Here is a 16,156-nt window from a genome sequence, read left to right as displayed (position 1 = left end):
TCTCCCGTGACCTGCAAAAAACTTGCTGCTAGGCCTGCACCACAACTGAAGAATAATAGTAAGTTGAGGTGCCCAGAGAGTGCAGTGCAGAAAGCAAGAGTCAAACAAATGAAATGAAAGCCAGAAGAATGAATGAGAGTGTAAGTGTGTGGGAAAAAGAACACAAACTATAAATGTTACAGTTAAGTTCACACTAACCCTAGTTTTAATCTTTTATATTCTTTCTTATTTAGCTTAATTATTAAACATTAGTATTTAAATTACATTACATACCATTGCATCCCCCCCCCTGGTGTGGGAGAAAGAGATGAATGGGTGAGTGAAAAAAAATAATAAAAAAAAAAAAAAAAATATATATATATATATAACCTAACAAAAAAAAAAAAAAAAAAAATATATATATATATATATATATGCTAAACTACAAAAAAAAAAAAAAAGTATAAAAATAGAATGCAAGTACAGCTAGGCCTCACATAACACAAGTTCGATTAATGCGATATTCAGTTAACGCTATTTGAAAAATGATACCACTTTTCACTTTACACAATGCAAATTTCCAGTTAACGCGATCTTTTTTTTTTTTTTAATGCGATAGTTGAAAAAGATTTGAATCACGCGTTAAGCTTACTGCGAGTCGTACGGTCAATAAACAAACGTTTGCCTGCTGCCTGCTTCGGTGTGTTCCATCAACCATCGGAAGAAGACGTGTTTGTCTCCTGCTAATAAAGTCAATGCAGACTTGCATTTAAAAATTCAAATTTTTAAATGAGCCAGATGAAAATGTTACCGCGAAGGAGATAACGGTAAACGAATTAGATGAAATCTTTCGTATCGCATAGAACCTCAAACAAAAGGTTTGATGTTCTCTGCGATATTTATTTTGCCAGGGCGCAAAGAAGATTGTTGTCGGCTATCGGAATTGATTAATGAAAAGAGAAAGTCGACACTGTTCAAATATTTCCGCAACAGTAATTTCTTCATTGTGTATTTTATGTCAGAGGTTCCAAAGTTTCTCAGTTCACGGCGCCTTTAATGTCTCAGTAATTTTTTCAAGGCGCACCCAGACCAAAAGAAATACCTAACAGTTTCGTTTATTAGTTAGGTCCAAACAACTTAATAAGAAATGCTGAAACTGTGAACTACCTCAAACTAGTAGTTCGCGCGGTGTCCAACAGATGTCAAGTATCGCTGTTTCCCTCGAAAATTTAAAATATTCCGCGGCGCACAGTTAAAAACAGCTCTTTTATGCAATAAACATTTAATTCCATAATTATTTTCATTATCTTTTACATTATATACAGTTAAAAAGTTATTTAAAAGGTATTTTTAAAATTCTTTATGGACATTCCAGAAGGTCAAGGACCAATTATAATTTTTCCTATTGGTTATGATATTTGATTAATGCGTTTCTGTTTTGCGCGATGTGCTCGCGGGACGAATTAATCACGTTAATCGAGGCCCACCTGTAGAGTTAAAATGCGGATTATGAATGAAGTAAATGTGTATCTCCCCACCCCCTCGCCTGGTGGGTTCCCCACTGCCAGCTAACATATCCCACCCCCAGAGCGGGATGGGCAGTTTGACCTTCCTACCAGATTTGACAAGACATGGACTTGACAACCATCACCAACGAAGACATACTGCAGCTTTGCTGCCAACATGCCATTTTACTTGAAGTGGTGAAACCCATGTTCAGTTTCTAGAGCAAAGTTTCCGGCATCTCCCCCAATACTTCTTCGACCCATGCATGGTACTAAGTACTATAGGTTTTGATACCTTTCGGGTTTCACTATTGAAATTCAGTGTTGGATCTGATGGTTACAAAGATTCCTAGTTTGTGTTCCACACATGTTGTGTATGTATGTGTGTGTGTGTGTGTGTGTGTGTGTGTGTGTGTGTGTGTGTGTGTGTGTGTGTGTGTGTGTGCATGGCCAGATTTATCTGGTCTCACTTTATTGCCAGTGCTCACAGTACAAGGGTTCCATACTTCACCTAATGGGGCTCGTCCCCATCCTTCTACCTGTTTCCCTAGTCTCACCCCCCCGACTCTAACTAAACTGACCTAGTATGTCCCTAATAATGCCACCTAATTCTAATCAACGTCTAAAAATTCAACCACTTTCTCGTAAACCTCTTTCGGCCTTTTCAAATTCTAGCGTTCACTTTTTTTTTTTTTTTTTTTTTTTTATAGGTCTTGCCACTGAAATCCTCAGAAAATAAGTGGCAGGGGTCTGCCAGAGTACTTAAATAATCTACTGGGTGCCTGACCTGCCTCCTCATGGCAAAGTGTGGGCAACGGTGGATCCCAATAGCGGCTGAACGGCTAAATGACCATTGAGCTGCTATTAGGCCTCCACAGAGTTCTGTGTCACTACACAAAGATGGGGGAAACCCCCAGTGCCATCAGACAACTAACACACTTTAAACTTAGTTCAGGATTCTATTCAACCTTTTGTTGATCATCTGGACGCAACATTACGAACACTTAGGGATAAACAGGTCATTGTTTTGATGGATGCAAATTCAGAGTCCACCTTGTAGAACAGCCCGCAGACAAATCAAAAAGGAGAGTTGATGGAGGACTTTATTCTTTCATAAAGTTTAAGAATTCTCAATACTTCTGGACATCCTCCGACTTGTGTAACCCTCAAGGAAATTCCTACATCGATACGTCTCTTGTTACAGCATCCATTGCCTCTAAGATCAGTGACTGGAAATTACACGCATAAGCTGGTCCACTAGTGATCATAATGTAATTACTTTCTGTTTGGGTGCTGACATCTCCAGACCCAGATCAGATACAACTGATATTTCTAGATATACAAAATCTAGCAAATTTTTGAGAGTTCCCTATGGTGTCTCTTTCATCGGACCAGCTGAACGTTATGGACTCTTTCTGTTGATGACCAGGTTAATTTCATTCAGGACAATATACTAGGGACATGTGACAAATCCATGAATTTTAGAAAGAGGAAATCTTATCATGTGCCCTGGTGGTCACTAGTTTTATAAAACTTAAAATCGCTAACTAGGCAAACACAACATGAATTTTAGAGAGAAAAAAGGGATAGAAGTGATTCATCCCTAGAAATACTGGTATTACAAAACAGATATAAGCAAGCTCGGCAGCAATACCACCAAGAGATATATACACATAAAAAGGCTTTGTGGGAGAGTATGGTGAGTTCACCGTGAAATGCTGATTCCTGAGGACTGGTTTACAAGTTACGAACTTGCCTGGAGAGGTGGTTGCTTCAGTTAAAATGCGGAGAATCAGAACACCCTTTCGTGGACATCTACTCCTAATAGAATTCTTGATGTAATGGATAATGAAATGTGTGAGCTACCAGAGCAGGTGGAAATTAAATCTAAAAATTCAACTTATATTGGGCAGTCTGAAGAGCCTCCTTTCACATTTGAAGAGATAAAGCAATAAATTCAATGCGCTCTGGGAAATGTCCAGGTTTTAACGGTCTTGAGGTGGACGTCCTCAAAAGAGCCTGGAAAGTTGCTTCTACTTTTATTCTCAAGCTGTTTAATTCTTGTCTTCAACATGGAGTTGTTCTGAAAGCCTGGAAAATTGCAAATCTTAAGATACTCCTTAAACATCCAGAGAAACCTGAGGATGACCCGGCTTCCAGTTATGGGCAAGGCACTGGAAAAAGTGATTGCTAATCAGCTATTATTTATTCACACCAATAAAGCAGAATCATCTCTGGATCAATTTGGTTTTACTCGTGGCAAGGGGACCGAGGATGCAATTGCCAAACTCCTTACTTTGCAAAAGGAAACTGATACCTGCTTGGTCTCTTTGTGAACTTCAAAGGGGCCTTTGACACCCTTTAGTGGCAGAGTGCCATGGAGAGGTTCTGGGAACATGTCTAGAGACCTTGTAAATGCCTACAGGATCAGTTCTTGGCCCCTATGTTGGAATGTGGTGTTTGATTTATGGCTAGTCAAGAAATTTGAAGCAATGAAGATGATTACCTATGCAGACAGTCTTACCATCCTTGTCTGCAGCAATTCAAGGAAGAATCTGGAAGACATAGCTAACTTCGTCTTACAAGAACTTTCAACTTGGTCTGCAATTCACAAACTGCAGATTTCAACTAAAACATCGCAGATGCTTTTAAAAGGAAAATTAGATACAGAACGTCCACCAGTTGTAAAGTATAGCAGACAGACAATTAAATATACCGCCATGACAAAATATTTAGGTATTCAACTTGATGATGACTTAAGTTTTCTGCCGCATGCAAGGTATGTGAAAGAGAAGTGCAAGTCTTTCTTATCCCGATTGAGACAGGTAACCAGGCAGGAATGAGGCCTGAGAGGTTATTCTCTCAGGTTATACTATAATTGTGTTTTTTTACCTATCACTGCTTATGCAGCTGGAGTGTTGGGGCCAACGAGTCTACAATTATGAAACAGCTTCTGTGGGCCCAGCATGCTGCCCTCCTCATAATGTCACGGGTGTGTAGAACTACTTCTACTATGGATTTGCAGGTGTTATTGGGAAAATTACTTCTGCACTATGAAATACAATACAGGTATATGGTGTATCACCTGAAGAAATCAATACCCATTATTTTGGATGATGTGCAACTTGTCCTAGATGCTTCTTTAACATCTGAGAAGAGAAGGCTATTTATATAGATAAATGGCAAAGAGAATGGTCCACTTCAGAACTTGGCACCGTGAACAGAGTTTTTACCATCGGTGAAGGAGTTTAGGAAGAGAGAATCTTTGTGGTTTGCACCTGAATTGCACGGTACATTTTTACTCACTGGTCACAGGAGTATTAACAGCAAATTATTTAAATTAGGATTGTCTCCTACCCCACTTTGTCTTTGGACAGAAAGAGAGTATTGACCACATTATTTTCAACTGTCAATATTATTAAGACTACAGGCATGAACTCCAGCTTGTTTCAGATACCTTCACAATGGGAAATAAACCTGCACTTATTAATAGCACTGAACATGTTCGCCTCAATTGCTTTAAAAAGCAGAGAGTAGCTTAGACTTGCTAATTTGGGATAATTTTATCTGGGGTTGATAATGATCGGAAACTCATTGCAACTAAATATACCCTGCTGGACATTGATCGTATTCTTGTAAATTCTTGGTGTTCTTCTGAAGGCACGGAACCTGTTTATAGTGTGAATGAGGTTAAAAAAAAAAAGTTACTTGTTTCTCTGACGAAGTGCCTGGAGCAATTGTCTACAAGGGATTACACATAATTATATCTCATCTCAAGAAATCTTGCTGATCCTAGCTTCTAGGATGGGATGGTCCTTCATGGGATTATTTCCCATGGCGTGAGAAGTCAGTCCACTTCTCCCCTTCTATTTCCTTTATTCTTGCTTTATTTCTTTTAGCTTCTAACTATTGGAGAGTTCCTCTGTTTGATCCTCCTCTCTTCCATTCTTTCCTACCTCTCCAGCTCCCAAACTTCTCCTTCTATAGCCTTTTCATTTCGTCCTTATTTGGGCCCTCCTGGGTCTTTGGCCCTGGGTTAGTCCAGCAGGTGATAGCAGATGCTGGCTGCCTACAGGTGGCGGGGATGGAAACGTGGTGACCAGATGTTGCTAATTTCCATCTGCTAAGGGTCAGGTGCCAGCCGACAACATAAAACACACCATATCACTACACGTACACATCCAACACACTACATACAAATGGCCAGTTTTAGCATAAGCTTCTACACAAGATGTACAACAGCAGCTAATGAGGGAAACCATGGGTCCACCACAACAACACCACATGAATATCCCCTGTGAGAGATGACCAATCATCACTGATTACTGCCACTGAGATGGATTCAAGCCAAAAATGAGTAATGAAATCATATTTTTGCATTTGAATCGAGTAGGAAAGGTGTAACAAAATGAGCAAATGGATTCTACATAAATTCATAGCTGAAAAACTTCAGAAAATATTAATTTGCTTTTTGCTGCTTTCATATCACAATAATCAGCTCATTTTGGTCCAAAGAATCATAACACTGGTTATCATCCTGAGAGCCTATGCTGCATGCATTGAAGACCCCACTTCACCAACATTGTTGTTATTGTTATTTGGTTTTTTAGGAGCATTAGCAACTAAGGCCATATTGCTCTGGGAATATGCAGTGGTCATTCCCTGACCTTTCTGCATCCTCCGTATTTGGTGGTGATGGGCTCGAACCCCGGTTTAATCAAGAAGCGTGTGCTACACACTGCTGTTCCTTCCCAACTGGCTATGGAGGCACCACTTCCCCAACAAAAAAAAAAAAAAAAAAAAAAAAAAAAACTGTGCTTTGTGTCCGGTGGAATACAGTTGGTATCATCCTTTATGAACCTCTTTTCCAAACAAAATGGTTTTTTTGCTTTTTTTTTTTTAACTTTTTTTTTTATTTTATCCTAAAGATTTGCATAAACATTTTTGTCCCCTGATAATACATTTTTTAGAAATTTTTTAAAAAATGCATATACATTAACGCAGTGAAGAGCTTTTTAAGCAATATGTGCCTCTATTCTGAATGGAATGGAGGGCATATGTGAGAGAGGAAAAATGAATATCATTTCTGAACTGAGCATATACTAATTACTAATGGGAAAATACACTTAGCCAAAAATCACTACCAATGTAATTAACCAAATGGATTATTCAACGCACAGTTGCAAAAAGTTTGCAAATAAAGGAAGCTACTGAAAGACTACTTTGAACTACTTTGTCCCATTCACCACTCAGCCTGAGTGTCTGACACCTTTGGACTTCAGCTTTTCAGTCAACTGAATGGTGTAATTCACAGATGAAAGTTCAATGACGAAAGATTTATTGCTGAAGCAAAAATGGTTTTAAAAAATTCAAGAGAATTTTTACTCAAGGAATAAGCCCATGTGGCTAGGTGACATAAAGCTATACAAAAATATGAAGATTATGTACAAAAAATAGTGACGTAAACATATGTAATCATGGTGTGTAAAAACAATATTTACATCAACTTTCAGCTTTTAACTAAATTTTTGCTAAAAAAAAATATACAGTGAGACAAAACTGAGTGATGTATTACTTTTTTCTATTTTACTGATGTAACAAGTACCATTAAGACCCGCCAACTTTTTTTGTTAGTGTTTTAAATGTAACATTATATAAACAGATGGATATACCTTCTTCCTTCCTTTCTGTCTTGCTCCTTTTTTCTATATCTTTCATCACCCTGGCCAACTGCAAAATAAAGATACACCTCAACAATCTTAAATATGAATAAGGAGAAAATGATATTATTACAACTAATCTTTTAATAATGAATGAGGCCTTTATTTATAATGTTAAATTATAAACAGAACTAAAATACTCCACTGCAAGATGCCCATCTGATTACTTAAATATATCAAAACTTTGAATATTATAAAATCCTTTGCACAAATTCTTTGTAGCATAAAATAAATAAGTAGCATTCATTAAAACTACCATCACTGCTCAAAACATTTAAAAGGGGGGAAAAATTTAAGCATTGCAGACTGAAGGCCAAACTTGAAATACACATTGTCTCCTATTTACAACAGTAGGGAACACAGTCGTGTACTGTTGTAAATAGTACAGGGCACAGTCATAACAAAAGTGATTTAAGTAGAAAGTGCATGCATTGGATTCAAAGCTGCACATTTGGATTATAATGGAAGTTAACATAGTATACTAAATAAATTATAATATATTATAAGTGATTTTACACAGTTAATATTGCTGAAAGCCAGTCTGTGACTTATGTCATTCAGCAAAGAAAAAAATGTAGTGAGAGGGTAAAAAATGTAAAAGAGGAACAAGCACTATGCACACTTTTTTTTTTTTGGAAGTTGTTGGCGCATCAGCTTCTGTGGCCATAATGCACCTCCCAAGGTTTTTGCAGTAATTTGATCCAAGCCCGAGGTGGGATTCGAACCCGCGACCTTTGGGTTGCCAGGCAGGCACTTTACCCGCCCGGCTAGCCCAGTCGGCCACTATGCACACATTGTATGGGATTGTGTTTTAGGTGGTGACTTTATTAGGCATCCCCACCTTATTAACGAGTCAATTCCCTCTTTAGCCCTCAGAATTATGCCTTGGATTCATAATGGCATGATTCAGCAAGGTGTGAAAGTATGCCACAGGAATTCTGACCTATGTTGACTGTTTCCTACCATTGAAAATTGGATGGTTGAAGATCTCTTTTCCAAATAATTCATTCCACCTCATCCCACAGCTGTTCAATTGAATTGAAGTCTGGTAAAAGGGGTGGCTAATGCAGCAGGAAAAATTTACTCTCGTGTGGAATGATTCTGTACAATTCTGGTATTGTGAAATGGTACATTATCCTGTTGGAAGAATTCACCTGCAGTCATTAAGAAAAGGATGCATCTGATCAGAAAGAATTTCCAGACAACTTGAATATCTGTGGTATCAAAACGTTGCTCAGCTGGTATAAAGGGGTCAAACAAGCACCAAGAAAACAATCTCCACAAGCTTGCATTCTGACACCTGGCAAGACTGTTCCATGTTCTCGTGCTGTTTTTGCTATATTCTGCTCCTCCATCAGAGCTCTATCATGGAATGCAGGAATCAGGATTCATCAGTGCAGGCAATGTTTTCCAATCCTCCACTTTCTAGTGCTGATGTTCCAATCCACTGTTGCTGTACCTTATTAATTTTTGCTGGCAAGAATGGAACCGAATCAGTTGCCAAATGCAATACCCATTCATGACAAGGTACTATAAGCTGCATGTTCTGAAATGCCTCTTTGGTTAAACTGGAGAATACGAAATTATAAGTAGTAACTTGTAATTCCATATTCTCACATTGTCCTATTAACATAATGGCCATTATTTTTTATTTACATCTATTATTATGTAATCGATATAACCTTATAGTAAGAAAAACATATTGCAAGCTCATAAAATTATTTTTATTAGTCTATAAAGATATCCTCTTTACTTCGAAAGTTCATTCATACAATTAAATGTTAATTCCACAACAGAAAAGCATATGCTGCAGTATTTAATTAGAAGTCAGAATAAATGAATATGTTTGTTGTTGAATTAATATATATATATATATATATATATATATATATAGTACAGGCTGGCCTCAATTAACAAAATTAATTCATCCTGTGAGCGCATTGCACAAAACGGAAACGCGTTAATCAAATATAATAATCAATAGCAAAAATTATAATTGGTCTTTGACCTTCAGAATATCCATAAAGAGTAATAAAAATACCTTTTTAACTGCATAGCATGTAAACGATAATGAAAATAATTATAGAATTAAATGTTTGTTGCATAAAACAGCGGTTCTCAAACTGTGTGCTGCGGAATATTTTAAATTTTCGAGGGAAACACACCAAAAACTCGACATGTCGGACACTGCACGAACTACTAGCTCAAGGCAGTTCACAGTTTCAACATTACTTATTAAGTTGTTTGGACCTAACTACTTAATAAACAGAACTGTTAGGTATTTCTTTTGGCCAAGGGGCGCCATGAAAAAATTACTGAGACACTAAAGGCGCCGTGAACCGAGAAAATTTGGAAACCTCTGGCATAAAATACGTAATGAAGAAACTATTTGTTATGGAAATATTTGAACAGTGTTGGCTTTCTTTTTTTCATCAATCAATTTCCGATTGCTGACAACAATCTTTTCTAGGCTATGGCGAAATAAATATCACAGAGAACCTTAATAAGTAAGGTTCTCTGTGATAAATATCGCAGAGAACCTCAAACCTTTTGTTTGAGGTTCTCTGCAATACAAAAGATTTCATCTAGTTCTTTTACAGTTATCTCCTTTGCAGTAACATTTTCATGTGGCTCATTTAAAAATTAAAATTTTTTTTTTTGCATTTAAAAATTAGAATTTTTAAATGCAAGTCTGCATGTGACTTTATTAGCGGGAGACAAACAAGTAACACATCTTCTTCCAATGGTTGATGGAACACACTGAGGCAGGCAGTGGGCAAACGCTTGTTTATTGCCCATTCAACACACAGTAAGCTTAGCGGATGATTCAAATCTTTTTCAACTATCACATAACCCCAGGGGCTCACATCTTGTGAATATGGGCTTGGCACAGCCAGGATCCTGAGCTGGATATCATTCTTCTCTTTCTTGGTGATTCCCTTCTACTTCTGACTCTTGCTTGCTTGCTTGCTTTCTCTCTCTCTCTCTGTGTTTCTCAAGGTAAGTCAGAAATTTTTTTTTGGCTGGTGGCTAATAATAACAATAATAATAAAAAAAATCACGCTAACTGGAAATTTGCAACGTGTTAAGTGAAAAATGGTATAAGTTTTTCAAATAGCAGCCTGGCTGTATGTTTATTCTATTTTTTAATTTTACACAAAATGATATAGTTTTGAAAATTTAAAGCAAATAGAAATTGAGAAAAGAAACCGAAAATTTTTTTATATGCACATACCAACCGACAAATGTTTTGCCAACATAACTTCACATTTGTTATCCTATAACCAGGAGATATTAATGTCGTACCAAGATACCTGTCATTTTGATAGCAATTTGTCAGGAGACATATTGACATGAGAACTAAATGACAACGGATATACCTTTATATGACATGGAAGAGATGGAGATTCTCTTTCTTTCTTCTTTTTTTTTTCGTAAAGCTTAAGAAATCTTCAAATAATAGGTCACTGGAAATGCATCTCAATCTGCACTTTAATGGAAATAAGTTTTATTCAAAGTAAAAGTTTAAATGGATTTTTCTCATTAACATTTTGCTTTACTGTGACTTTCAAATATAGCTAATGTTTGAAGAAGATGAAGATCATTTAGCAGGGACATAAATGTTTATAGTAGTCATTCTAAAAGTAAAACCAGTACAAGTATGGAAAGGAACTATTTCATGTATCCTGTGATGTTGATTTATTCGCATTGCTGTTAAAGATAGAAGGTAAGCAATTTATTGCCTACTGCAGCAGTACATCTTCTAATATGTTATAAGAAATTGGAGTTATTTTGAAAAGGAGTAAACTTAACTGTTCAGAAAAGTGGCTTACCCTATTAACCAGTGCAAGAGAGTGATAAACTATCTGAAGATAAAAATAATGTGAAATAAATTCTATATATATATTAAAACACAATTTATTGATCTAAATGAATCTTTCTGTAATGTTTGCAGTGTCTCGCGATTCAAACATGCTTAATGCAAAATATTGTACTAGTTTTAGTAGTTTACTTACAGTAGCATCCAAAAAGATTTTGGTTTAAGAACTTCTTTTTTTGCTATGAAATGGACACTTATTTTCCAAACTAGATCTTTGTATATATTAAAAAAAAAATGAAAATGTAATTTTCTTTTATATAATTGTTTTTAATATATCCAGAGTTTTTTTAATATTTTTTTTTTGAATTATTTGCTTTAGGGAATAAACAGAAAATATTAAGTTACAAAAATCTACAGTTTTTATCTGTTATGTTAGGTGAACCCAGTTAGCAAGAGTTTGAATAGGCAGCTGTAGCACACTGTAAAAAAAAAAATAATAAATAATAAATTATTTAAATTTTATACTAATTTGGGTAAGTGGCACAGATGCCTGCATCAAACCTCACTGTAATCAAGCTATTCATATGAAGACACAATGACTGTGTTCAGTTTTCACTAATTTGTTTTATTCCAGGAAGTTTGAGTGAGGCAATATGCCAACTTATATAAAATGTGGTGGAAAATGATTTTGTAAGTTGTGTTCATATAATTCTTAGGTATGACACATAAAAAAAAGGAAAATAATGCACTTGCTAGGTAAAGAAGTAATACAGGACCATCTAGACAGGAAAACATTTATACTGCAGTCACAGCATGGATCTGTTAAGGGCCAATTTGTCTGACCCATATGATTTGATAATATGCTGGAATAACAAAGGAACTGTATGCAAAAAAATAGTTTTGACATCATACACTCAGATTTCAGAAAAGTTTTTTCTACTGCTGCACATAAAAAGATTGCTGTACAAAGTGAAGCAGTGTGGCATTAAGGGCAAGTTACTGCTATGGATCAAGGGGTGGCATTATTTTTTTGTTTTTATGAAAACTCCAAACACGAATAGTATTAGAACCTATACTAGCGTGAATACATTGAAGGTTGAGAAGATCAAAGAAGACATCCATTAACATTAGACTTGAATTTCTGTAGGTTGCAATTTTCAGGAAATTGTGCTTGAGGGGAGGTTGTTCAAGAAAATGCAAGTTGAAGAAATAAATGAGGAATTAAAAAAGGTTGGTTCTGTGATTTTGAAATCAAACAGTAAAAGGATGCTGGCTGGTTGCATCATATGTTTGGACTGGTTTGGAAGAGAGAGGGGGGGGGGGGTAATTATAAAAGCCAATTCAGAAGAATTGTGCCCATGGATGTATCTACAGAAAATGCACGCAGCAGAAACAGAATGTCTATGTGACAGAGGGCAGAGAGACTTTGTGAGAGAGAGATGGGTCATTAATTAACCTAAACTGTTTTGAATGGAGTCCAGAAGCATGAGAGAGGTTTGGGGGGGGACGCAATATTCCACTGTAAATAAGATTTGAGATTTGTACAAAGTAGCTGCTTAGAAGAAAATTAATGTCAAAATCTCAACGGAAAGAGAGAACCAAGTTTTTTAGATGCAAAGGAAGCAATATTTATGATGCACTCATGCCAAGAGATTAGAAGTCAGGGTAATCCCTAATAGAGATTGGTGATCTTGTCTAGGAATATGAGTGTTGTTGAAGGTAAGCATAGAAGCAGAAGAATCTTTTTTGCAAGATATAAGACAAGACTGAGTTTTAGAGGGATTGAAATTAATTAAATTATCTTTGACGCACAGGAGAAATACCAAGAGATTGCCATTTAGGCAATTGATGGATATGAGAGAAATTGAAGCTGTTTGTGCATGGCATGATTTCTCAAACTAAAAGGTTGACTGCAATGTGCTATCATCAGCAAAACTATGGATAGGATTTCCAGTCAATGAAAGAAGGTCATTAATATATAGGAGAAAAAAAGTGGGAAAAAGAACTGAACCTTGGGGAACACCAGCATTAGTGGAGAAGTTAGAAGATAGAGCCATATACCTGCAGTAAGTGGTCAGAGGAAAACTGGATACCTAATTACAAAAAACAGTTGGTCATAAAATGAAAGCTTGAGTGAAGGCAGAGACTGATCACCATAAGAGTAGAAGAAGGCAGAGAGTGGTTATCAACAAGCACTCTCTTCTTGGACTAGTTATTAACAGAGTTCCTACGATTCAGTTCTGGGCCCATTTTTGTTTTTCTATATTTATTAACGATTTGATGAAGGCATATCAGTCTGGCTGTTTCATCATCATTTGTATCATTTGCAGATGATGGAAAGATTGACAAGGTAGTTTATGAGCAATCAGGATATGCTACTATAACAAGGACTACACAAATTAAGCAGATGGGCTGAGAAGTGGTAATTAAAGTTAAACATGAAAAATACAAGGTACTTCATATGAGGAGCAGTAATCCACAATCGGGGTAATGGAGAATGAAAAAGAACCGGGGGGATAATTGTGCAGTCAGATATGAAGTTCTTCAAGCAGTGCAGACAGGCTGCAAGGGCAGCTCATGGGGTTCATAAATGATATACAGCAATTTTGCCATTAGGGATAAGGTGGTGATTATCCCCATTGTATAAGGCAATGGTTAGCCCACACCTTGAGCACTGCATAGAGGTCAGAATGCCTCATTTGAGAAAGGATGTGGATCTATTGGAATGCATGCAGAGAAGGGCAACAAGATTATTGAGGGAGGAACAAAAGGCTGCTCTTAATAGGAGAGGCTTCAGTTCTGCAAATTGCAGCATCTGAAGACTAGGCACATACAAGGAGATCTGACAGGTGTTTATGGGCTTGAATGGATTTAAGCTCAATGCCTTCTGTTGGCATTCTTCCTCTTGCTCAGACTATGAACATGAGGGACATAAATTCAAATTTAGGAAGTATGATTGGTTGCAGGATAGATGTGTAGAAATTTGCCTTCAGCCAACAGATAGTTGCTTGTCAGAACAAATTTCCATATAGCATTATAGAGGTGGGTAGTTAGAATAAATTCAAGGAAGTAGTAAACAAACTGTTAGATGGATGGACAAATGATATAGGATGTTGGGGATTTTTTTTTTTTTTTTGGGGGGTTGATTCCATATAAATTGTTTCTTGCATCATTTGCCACTACTAATTCCTGCAAGCATACAAAGATCTAGGTTGTAATACAAGCCTAAATACATTCAATTTTCTACATCATTCACATCTTAATCCCCCCCCCCAAATTTCCTTGTGAAATCTTTCCACTGAACACAGTGAAAGATTTCACAAGGACATTTCTCACATTAAAAAAAAAATAAACAGTACAAAAGCAAATGGAGTCTGAACCTCTTTATAAATTACTGTTAAAACTAATAAAGGAAGCCAGGAGAACAATATGCAATTTGACAGCAGACATCAGAAACATTTCAAGCTCATAAAAATTCAACTTTTGTTAAAGCTTGTTAAATGATTTCTGAATAAGCTATTAAAACAAAAATGTTTCCCCCCCCCCCCCAAAGACCAGACATCACAATGAAATTACAGTCATATTCACGTTCAGCATTATACATACTGATAACATAACATAATATGTTATAAAAGAAAAAAAAAGTTTGTTGGAGAGTAACAATTTAAATATCCCTTGTAGATAAGTAATGACTGCAGGGACGATAACTGATGGCTTCCCAAACCAAAATTAGCATCAAATTTTAAAAGCAGATAGCTTAGCAGCATTTCTAAGTTTGGCCTATAATTCAGCTGCCTTTTTATCAATTATTGAAGTTTTAACAGAAAAATTATATAGAATAACTTCTTTGGAATTTAGGTGAGCTATAACTGGCCAGATAACCTGGTTGTTGAGCAGCCAAGTTCTTTTAATCTCCTAACAAGAGTCTATAATGTTCCTATGCTGATGAGTTACGAAAAATGTCAATCATTTAGGAATAAAAATTTTTTTTAAAATGGCAGAAAATCCTGATATAACTGAATACTTAATTACCTGTTCACTGTCTCTAAGCTTAGCAATTGCACGAATTGACTGGGAATGATGAGTATCAATATCCATTGAAACATCATCAACCTCTTGTATTTGAGCATCTTGTTGTAAGAGTTGCTCATCTTCAGCTTCTCCTGCATCTTCCAAATCTGCTAACAATTCATCTGCTAGAGACATGTTAGAGAATGATGATTACAATCCTATAAATATATATAAAAAAAAAATTAACTCACAAAGATGATTGTATAACTAAGTTTGAAACAATGTGTCAATCCTGTACTTTGCTTTAAACATATGTAAAATAAAAGAAATTACAGTAGAACGTCGGTTATCCGAAATAATTTGAAAGGCTGATTTTTCTTCTTCTTTTTTTTTTTTTTTTATTAATGGTAGTATTTAAGACAAATGTTTATTATGCTACGAGAGTATTTCTTTCTGTTTTTTTACATCTTATATTTGGCAAAATATTGGATTAGGACTAATGGGTTTTCTTCGAAGCCATGAGTGAGAGTGTAGTCATTCGCTTTGTGAACCCAATTTTCCATGACATATTTTGTTCTCTTCATTTCATATTATTATTAGCCATATGTTGCAAGGAAGCCTGAGGCTTATGCTGCACTGCCCAAAAAAAAATTCCGAGTTACCCTGAGAGAGAGAGAGAGAGAGAGAGAGAGAGAGAGAGAAATAGAAAGGAATCACCAAGAAAGAGAGGAATTAAAGATATCCAGCTCAGGACCCTGGGTGTGCTAAGCCCATACTCACTAGATGTGAGCCGCTGGAGTTAACCATGTTTACTTTACCCCCAGATTTGGTAAGAATAATATAGGCCCGAAACTGCGTTTTATTATTGTTCTGTTTTTTACAGTAAAATGTCAACAAAAAGAAACAGCACTGAAGTGGACAGAAAATCAAGAGGAATGTGATATAATCACATTGATATTAAGAAACTTAACAGGAGAGACTGTTTCTACAGGGATGGGATACACTTAAATAGAAAGGGTGCAAGAATGTTTGATGATGCTATCGAGGCAGTGTTAGGTGGGTCGGAAAACTGCTAGATTGGAGGGCTACAAGGACTAATAGATTAACAGTAGCCACTGGCA

The 16,156-nt window shown here is 36.3% G+C and overlaps 1 protein-coding gene across 3 annotated transcripts in view; it reads right to left on the bottom strand.

Annotated features, from left to right (window-relative positions):
- The window catches only part of Prp31 (pre-mRNA processing factor 31), a 262,750-nt gene that overhangs the window by 227,195 nt on the left and 19,399 nt on the right, over positions 1–16,156 (bottom strand). For all 3 annotated transcript variants that reach the window (XM_090376998.1, XM_090376999.1, XM_090377001.1), the window contains exons 2-3: positions 15,057–15,253; positions 7,157–7,214 (exon numbers count right to left, since the gene is read on the bottom strand). In XM_090376998.1, coding sequence (XP_090233124.1) covers positions 7,157–7,214; positions 15,057–15,230 — 232 coding nt within the window. In that variant the 5' untranslated portion in view covers positions 15,231–15,253. The remainder of the gene's footprint in view (positions 1–7,156; positions 7,215–15,056; positions 15,254–16,156) is intronic.

This window comes from Mastigoproctus giganteus, chromosome 7, assembly GCF_048544385.1.
Source record: "Mastigoproctus giganteus isolate SK-2022 chromosome 7, ASM4854438v1, whole genome shotgun sequence".
NCBI classification, from domain to species: Eukaryota; Metazoa; Arthropoda; class Arachnida; order Uropygi; family Thelyphonidae; genus Mastigoproctus; species Mastigoproctus giganteus.
This window is presented reverse-complemented; position numbering and strand designations above follow the sequence as displayed.